The sequence below is a fragment of the Arctopsyche grandis genome, chromosome 8, assembly GCF_051622035.1.
Source record: "Arctopsyche grandis isolate Sample6627 chromosome 8, ASM5162203v2, whole genome shotgun sequence".
Classification (NCBI taxonomy): Eukaryota; Metazoa; Arthropoda; class Insecta; order Trichoptera; family Hydropsychidae; genus Arctopsyche; species Arctopsyche grandis.
In genome coordinates this window covers 14,667,439-14,676,793 of record NC_135362.1, presented here as the reverse complement: position 1 = coordinate 14,676,793, position 9,355 = coordinate 14,667,439, and the positions used below count along the sequence as shown (strand labels likewise).

Here is a 9,355-nt window from a genome sequence, read left to right as displayed (position 1 = left end):
GGCTGGCAAGCCACAACCCGATAAAATAATAAACAAATTTCAAATTATAGTAATTTAATCAGAAATTAGATAAATTCTTATGAATTGCATTATTAATGAACATCTTTTGAATTTCTACCTAAGCAGTTTTTTAAATTATCTGGTTGAAATTTAGAAAATAGAAGGTTTGTAAAAAAATAAAGGGCTGCAGGCTGAAATCCAACGTCGGATTAAATGAGTTTGGGGACTGTATATATGTTGGAGGGCCTTGGTATATGTTGTATCTTTCGTCGTAAGAAAGTTTTACTTCTCGTTTGAATCGCCCCTCGAAATTTTTGCGTCCTTACCAAAATGTCCCTTTGCCGTGGCCTTTTTATTGAAACTACTTTCAATAATATTTTATTGGTTTATGATTTGGTCCTCGCCTGTTACTGAATCTCAAAGCAACCGCTAAATGCTGTCCCTTTTTTTGTTATTTAAGGAAATATACGGCTATTTCATAAAAAAGTCGTTTTCATTTTTTTAGTTCTTTCATAGAAATGTGAAATTCATAATTGTTAACTTTGAGAAAAAAAACATAAAAAGCCGGTTAATCGAGGCAAAAAATCGGTTTACGGTTTTGAAATATGGTCAAAAAGCCGGTTTATCAGTTAAGGTCTTAACCGGCTCGGAAACTCGTTTGAATCTTTCAACTATTCAAATTCGTTGCTGAAATTTTCGAAATTATGTCAGTAACTTGTAAGTGGTTTCAGAATCGAGTAGGTTATTGTCATTAATATAATATGTACCAAATTTTATAATGAAATATAAATATATGTTACATGTATTAATATGTAATATAAATTTAAGAAAAATGTTTGAACGGCAGTGCGTGCACGTTAAAAATGTTTTTCCGTCTATGAGTAAGAGTTCGTTTAAAATTCACATTACGTATTATGACATGTTGGGGAAGTCAATGTCCAGTGATGGGCTTTTTACATATATTATTTGTCTGATTTTGATATATGATAAAAACAACAAAATGACGACAAAAATATGTCACATACTGGTTATGACATTACAACAATGCAATACATAATAACACTACTATATAATTATTGAAAATAGTTTCAAAGAAAAAAATATCCACTTTTTCCGCATAAAGTTCCGTTTGTATAATCCAGCACTGCACGCTAACAGTTTAGGACAGCGCTGAACGTAAAATACTACTTCTATTCATACTATACAGCACTGTCCTTTTTTGAGTGCAAAGCAATATCGGTTTGCATTTACATTACAGAGCGCGACGATAGACGTCGTATCGTCGAGTCTAAATTGTCACAATATCAAGTTTCCGAAAATATTCATGCTCATGGAAGCACTTCCGTTAGTCCGGGTGCACTCGCCACTATAATTCTACGGTGATTATCATATTGATGTTTACCTGCAGTTGCCGGCTTGATCTGAGGTGGGATAAACGAACCTTTATTAGGATAAAAATATTTTTCTGTCAACAAAAAACACAAAGCACGAGTTTTGCGCCACAATTTTTCCTACGCGTTGTATTCGCGTCGATTTTTAGAATGTACATATATAAAAGTAAATTTTGTTTTTTGTTTAATAGATTTTAATTTAAAATTCATCACGAATATACAAGTTTATAGCGCATGAACAGTACGCGTACCATAGATACACCATCGCTGATGTACATACATATACCTATATATCTAATTTTTACATCTATAGATTTATTCGTTCATCATCCAATAATAAAACTCAAAAAAATGCACGTTGAGAAACACACCGTGACATAGTACGTGTGTTGCATCCCACGAATTCTATAAAAATTCCCACTGTAAGAACGCCGGTTGCATAATAATGCATCACTTTATAACAAACAATTATGTGATTAATTCATACAACGAATTTCATATTATCTAGGTCATTTTATAAACTTAAGAATTCGATTTGCAAATTTAATCGAATTCGCCAACTCAGTTTAATTCGTACAGTTGAAAGGAATACAATTAAAAAACAGGAAACGGTCTCACCTGAAGATAGGATTGTGTGGGAAGTACATACATTGGGTGCATTGGACTAAGTTCGAAACCCGTTAAAGTGCATACAAGTGGTGCATGTAAATGCAATAGTGCAGCAGCTCGATCCTGTGTACGAAACCGGACGAACACGTTCTAATGCAAGGCTTTTCGATAATACCTAAGATGCAGGTCAAAGGTACATACACATGTACATATGTAACATCATGTAAATTTTTAGAAACGTCGTTGACAACAAACGACTTACACTAATTAAATTTTGGAGTAAAATTCATACTGTAATTTATTTATATAGAGAATTTTTAATATTTCAAATGAAGCGCTTGTCATATTTTTCTATAGCGGTACGTCACGAACGGAAATTCCATTACTGGTCCGGGTATTGTATGTAATTTATATAATTGTGCTTTTGTTACACGACATGTTTGTGTGTGTGTGTGTGTGTATGTGCTTTGGTACACATCATGCATTGTCCAGATTTGAATGAGCAAACGCGATTCGAGTCGACCAATAAAATTTTACTAGTGAGCCAGACTGAATATAAAAATAATGCATAAGTACACATATTGCCCTAACAATACAATAGATATGACTGGTCACACCTCAGTGCTAATGGGATTAAAATATCTCGAGGGCAAAGGAGCCGAAGTTGCATCTCAGTTCTAAGGCACAGGTGTTGTACATAAATTCTTCTATGTACGTATGTGCATACATATTTCGTGTATGTGTTTTAGAATATTATATGTGAGCTGATTGACTGCTGGGTATATAAAACGAATCATATGTATGCAGTGTATTCATAACTAATACACCTAAATATAATCTCTTACTGACAAAAATCACGACTTTTCACGATTGGGCTTTATTCGTAACAGCTCAGTTATTTATGTATGGCATATATGTACATGTGAAAAAACAATAATAAATACGGTTTTTTTTTCTTTAAATCTACATTTTTTGTAGTTAATCATTTTGGGAAATCAATGGTATTGTCGAATAATTCAATTTTTAACTTTGTTGGATTCATTTAAAGTGCGTCATCAACGTTTTTGCGATTACGTTTCATTCCTCTTTTCGCCGATTGAAAGGGAGTAATATAGTAGAGTTTTCAAAAAGAAAATCGGATTTAATACGAAATGCTTAATCTGCAAGATTATAAGAAGTACAGATTAATAGAATAAGAATGAAAAAATGCTTGAAAAGGCAATATTTAAATTGATTTTACCATTATGAAATATATACATACATACATACATATATGACTTTGTACATATCCTTTCGTCATTTTTTAAAATTGATAAGTTACAAATGATCAGTAACATTGATGAAGATATATGAGCTGCTATATTTGAAAGCGGCATTAGTCTAATTTTCAGTTCCAAAAACACTATTTTTGTTTGACTGAATTCACAAATTGTTATTACTTCTTTTAATTCGATATGTCCAGAATTTTGAAAAAGCAGAAGAAACGTTTACAGGCCACCAGCATTTTTATTAAATATTCTTGAACGCTAAAAACATTAAGAAGAAATATTTTTCAAAATAAATAAAAGTGGACTTATTCCATGTTCAAATAATAACGACTCATATGTACATATGTATGTAGGGATAAATAAGCTTATTAATTAAATTTTTTGTGTAGGAAGGATAAATTTTGTTTATAGAAACGAATTGCATAATTAAAATGATTAATTATACGTGTGAAATCTCGCATTTTGCGCCATTATAAAAAAGGCATTGTTAATTCGAGTCAGTTTCAAAACAATAGTATTTTATAATTGATTCTGCATATTATATTGGAGATTTTAGATATTTTATTATTAAATTCAGGCGGGCAAGAGCGGAATTCGTCAGCAAAACAATAATTCACGCAAACAACAATCATTATACATAATTTTTGACCTCCACTATGATGTCTATGGTTGCCCCCATTGTGAAGATGTACGCGCTTCAGTTGGCTGACTTTTGTCTCTCAAATTACAGCCTCAGCTCAGCTAAAGCGCCATTGTTGTCCGTCGTTTACTCTCTCTACCTCCTCTTTCCTTCGATGACAATAACGAGAAATTTGTGTAAGCGCGAAACAATCGGCGATGGCGAGAATCCGTTAATTTTCAACAATGGCAATACTGGAGTGCTTTACGCATTCCCGCGTCTTTTTTGAATCAAACGTTCGCTTTATCGCTCTTGGTCATGTGGCTTGCAATTCTATAAATGAATGAATGAATTCCATAAGATGAATTTTTTGAAAATAAAAATAAGGTAATTGTGATGTGCAGAATCGATAAAAGTTTGTACGTAGATAATATGCAACTCATTTCAAGTATTAGAATATAAAACGGAAAAGCAAAGAAAAAAAAAACAAATGAAAATAAAAATACTTATTATCAATAGTATGGAATTTTCATCAATAGTTATTTTATGTATAAGCACAACGATTAAATCCTTCTTAGTAGATTCAATTCAAATTCCAATTGGACATTTCAATACGAGGAAAATTTCCATGGAAATTCAAAATAATGCGAACATCGTTAATTCGATTCACTAATGGTAGCTTTACGTTGCACTTGGTGAGTATCGTATGTCGACCTAATGTCCATTACAATTAAACTTAGTTCGAAATTCTAATTTGCGTCAAGTGACCATATGCACCAATTTCACCAGTAGAGTATTCGTTTTCAAAGTATTTTTTGGACATTAGTCTGGTTAGTTGCAAGATGTAACTAAAACAGTTTCAGTTTATAAAACAACAATTATCAATTTATTAAAAAATCGAGTATCGAATATCTTCGATAAACCATTCCTAAAACAATTTGATCAATTTATCCTAGTTTTCGTCGTTAGTACAATTACATATATACTAGCTCGTATCTATATCAATATCGATTTTTTTTGGAAGATGACTTTCATTACCCGTCTTTTATTAACCGACTTTTCTGTTGAAAGCCCGCCACGCTGAAAATTTCACCAACTTTTCCAAATAGAATTATTTAGAAATCCAATAGAAAGCAGGATAAAAATTGTAGCTAATCCAAACAAACCATAGATTACTACCGCCGAGAATTTTGAGTTTTGTAAAGGTGTGTTTAGACTCTCTAATATATCTTGCAACATTATAAAATAAACAAAAGAAATCTATTTTTCCAAAACTAGTTCCATCTTCTTCATTGTTGTTGAAATGTAATTGCTCACAATCTAAATGCCAAGCCACAATCTAAAATAGGCATCAGCTAGGGATTTCCATTGGGAAATTCTATTATGGTTATAAATTCAGAAATTCTAGTGTAAACGACACTTTATAAACGTTGACAATTGAATGACACGGATTACACGACCCATGTTCAATGCATTTTTTTTTCAACGTTACCTGAAAAAGCTTAGCGGGTAGTATTGTTGTTTACTTAGTACTTGCCTATTGGCGTATTTCAGGCGCATGGACTTGTTGGCATGCATTTAAAAAGTTGAAGAAAAAAAAAATTACTGCACCATTTCACGACAAAGTAAACAAAGTATATAAAAAGATAACATAGTCGCTACGATAGCGACCATTCTTTTTAACTAGTTGTTTTACCCGGCTTTGATCAGTATTTGTAATATAAACATTGCGAATTTAATAGTAAATATTCGTTTGTTTTTTTATTAAATTTATTTGAATCGAAAAAAAAAATCGAATCGTCATAGAGATTTTGACTTGTTTACGAAACTTCTAACCAAAGATATATATGTACATACATACTTATATAGAAAGTCTCTTTCGAAATTATACATTAGATTCGGAACAAAATCGTCACCTTATAATTTACTCAACTTTCGTGTGGAAGAGTCGGGCGAAATTTGGAGGCACTCAAAATAAAATTGGATTAAGGGCGCGAACATCGCCTTCGATTGACGCGAAAGGTCGAGCCCGCACCCTCTTCGTCGAATCGCGAATCTGAATTGTCGACGCGTCGGGAGAGGGTCGTTTTTTGCGGTGCTTTGGGCTGCCGCGCGTGCATCGCCGCAACCACCTGTGCGCTCCACCCGCGCCCCCTCCCCGCGCGCCGCCCTCCCCTCGGGCCGCGCCGGCAGCCGTCACCCGTCAGTGTGCGGCCGACCGCTCGACCGCTCGAACGTTCGTACCTGTCGTCGTCGCCGTGTCTGTGCGCGTCGCTCGCCGCAACATCGAGTGCGTGCGCGTGTGTCCTCTGTCTTCTATCTTCTGTATTTTGTCTACTGCCGTTCTATCTGCTGCTGACCTATTCGACCTAGGTCATAATAGAACGAGTCCTTTCGCCGGTCTCCCGTCGACTTTCGCCGGTCTGCGTCGGTCTGCGTCTACGAGGAGTTCCGACAGAGTTTCGTAGTCGATCTCGTAGTCGGGCGGGCGATCGTCGGACTGGCGCTCGGAGTCGGCGGCCGCGCCGGATGCGGCCCTGAACTGGCCATGGCCGGCCAAGGGGCTCTGGCTCTCCCGACTTCGCGACTCCACTCGCGACTCCACTCGCGACTCCAGCCGCAGCGACAGAAGCCGACAGCAGCGACAGTGAGAGTCGCCGTGGTCGTGGCCATCGCCGCCGCCGTCGCACTCCTCGGCGACTGCGTCTCCTGCACTTCTACGACCCCCGCTGCCACCTCCTCCTCCACCCCCGCCGCAGATCCCAGACCACTCGCAGGTTCGTCCTTTCGCAGCTTTTCAATTCTACTTGTCAACGTGTCGTGTCGTGTCGTGTCGTGTCGCGTTCATTCGAAAGTACGATAACGGTATTTACCTGCGTTATTTCAAATCTTCTTTTGTTTTGGTCGCCGGCTTGACGAAGCGGAGCGCTCTCATTGGCCGGTGTGATGGATTCGAATAATTAATTATTATTTTTAACTTTTGAATGTTGTATTTCGACTGCGATTGGCGCGCAGCTCGCAGCGCCTCTCGCGGTCATCCTTGCAACTAAATTTCACAATGGAGGATATCCGAACGAAATTTTCGTATTCGATTCAATTCATTTTCATTTATAAATACATACACCTCTATATATGTATATATATATATATATATATATATATATATATATATATATATATATATATATATATATATATATATATATATATCCACAATACTTAATTAAGACGCTATTTTACCGTTTCATTTAGACTTTGACACGTTTTTTTACGGATATTGCCTACGACAAAACACGAAACGTAAAAACAAAAGAAAATTTATTGCAATTGGAAAATTTTCTTTGGCTCTTCCTTTTTTTTGTAACTTTTATCTATCCCTTTTTTCATTTCTAATTCTATTACATATTATGTAAAGCGTTTCATAATCATAGTTATAATACATGGTCTTCAAATTCCACACATTCAAAACGATTCAACTGATGATTTTTCTTTTCTCATTATTTGAAAATTTTAACATTTCTTGAATCCAATTCACATTGTTTTATTTGTATGCCAATTTAAGGCACATATTTTGTTAAAAAAAAATATTTCATTGACAAAATCTTGCCAACAATAATTATGAAGATCGAAAATTCCAAAGAACTCACTTTGTATAAATTGTATTATACGAAGAACCTTTTATAAACTGTATTATACTTTTGATAATAACATGCAATAACATTTGTCATTAGTCTTCTCGACCTACTTTCCGATCACATTGATCTCTTTACGGTTACACCAGATCATCTGTCCACTTTTCTTGGGGTTTGTAAAAATGCTCCGAAAGTGCATCAAAAATTTATCCTTAAAAATGAATCTTGTTGTTCTGTTAAAATTAATATATAAGTTGTATATCGTTGTTTTGTATTGGCCAGGAAGGCGCATTGGAGTTTACCTTTTAGGCATGTATATATGTATGTGTATATAAAAATAAAATTAAATGTTGTCTCATAAGTCTAGGTATTCTATAAATTATTCGATTTATTTGAATTTGACAGCTGTCATTGGGATGTAAGTGAATTCTGACATTCAATATCTCCGATAATAACGTGCATACATACATAGGTATGGTATTTATATATATATATATTTTTTATAAATGATCGTGAAAGATTGTTTTGCACGTTTTAGAGATTTCATCTTGAAAAGAATAAAAAACCGGTGAAATATCGTCGACACTTTTTCCATTGTAGGAAGACGAATTTATCTGAATGGGCCGAATCAGTAAATTTCGTCCGGTCGAAGTAGGGTTCGACATTACTAGTACTAGAACCACTCTGTTGTTGGACGAATCGTTCCTCATTGTTGTAGATTTCGATTTGTTACCAAATCGAACGGCTTTGTCGTCGACACCTGTGCTAACGGATCCGACTTTGTTCCCCATTTTTTTTTTTCGTAGCAAAATGCACTTTGGTATCGACCAGTCGGTCGTTGCACCTGAGCCGTGGACAAATCACACTGGATGATGACAATCGAGCACGGAGTACAGGTAGACGCATACATTCCGCAAAAGTGAACACTTACCTACTTACATACATATGTATAAATATCAAATATCATAGGTCGTTCATATTGCATCATATATAAATCGACACTATCGATACGAGAAAGATAGATTTTAACATCAAAAAAATATCAAAAGTATATTGCTTTAGGTCAATGCACCAATTGTCGGTCATATATCCGTCATGTTTTGCTTTAGCACACTTAGTACGTGTTCTGGTCTTTCAGAAGTTTGTAGATATGTATGTATGTACATATATACGCACCTTATCTATGTACACCTCGGCGGTGCTATGAACCGTGTACCACGATGGGTTTGTCTATGTGCGGAATGTAAATGTGTATAGAGCACTCGGTCCGGTCTTCTGGACCTGTTAATTTATTTAAAATTGTAATCAGACGAAAATATACGGACGAATGAAGGTTATCTTTTGTCATGCAAATTCCCGCAAACTTTGGCTACGTAATTTGAAATTGTTCCAGCGGCGCGGTAACTTTGCTCTCGTACCGATCCTGATTAATCAGGAGCGAGGTGGACCCCGGAATATGGCCGCTTGTTTAAATATTGTTGCAGCGGGAGTAATTTGTTGGCCGAATTTTAAATAATATCGTGTATAATGGACGGATAATTTTATCCCCCTCTCCGGTCTGATGTTTCTGTTGGATTATCCGAAATAAATGTAAATTTGATTTCTAACGGAATTTGTTATATATTTTTTTTTGCGTGAATATATTATTTTATGTTGTCTTATATGTAAAAAATGGATGCTTTTATATAACTACTAAGAGACTCCAATGTTATAAATTCTTATTCAGTTAAGTTTTTTCTTCTGAATTGATGATAAAGTTAATTGCTTTTGATAATTTCATATATTCATTTCATTTTATTGAATTTTAACTAACTTCAATCGGTATTTAATGTGTGG

The 9,355-nt window shown here is 35.1% G+C and overlaps 1 protein-coding gene across 1 annotated transcript in view; it reads left to right on the top strand.

Annotated features, from left to right (window-relative positions):
* Positions 1-2,980: 2,980 nt before the first annotated feature.
* mgl (low-density lipoprotein receptor-related protein megalin) overlaps positions 2,981-9,355 on the top strand; it is a 232,336-nt gene continuing 225,961 nt past the window's right edge. Inside the window, exon 1 of the mRNA XM_077436601.1 lies at positions 2,981-6,664. Within this exon, the coding sequence (XP_077292727.1) occupies positions 6,436-6,664 (229 nt within the window). The 5' untranslated portion in view covers positions 2,981-6,435. The remainder of the gene's footprint in view (positions 6,665-9,355) is intronic.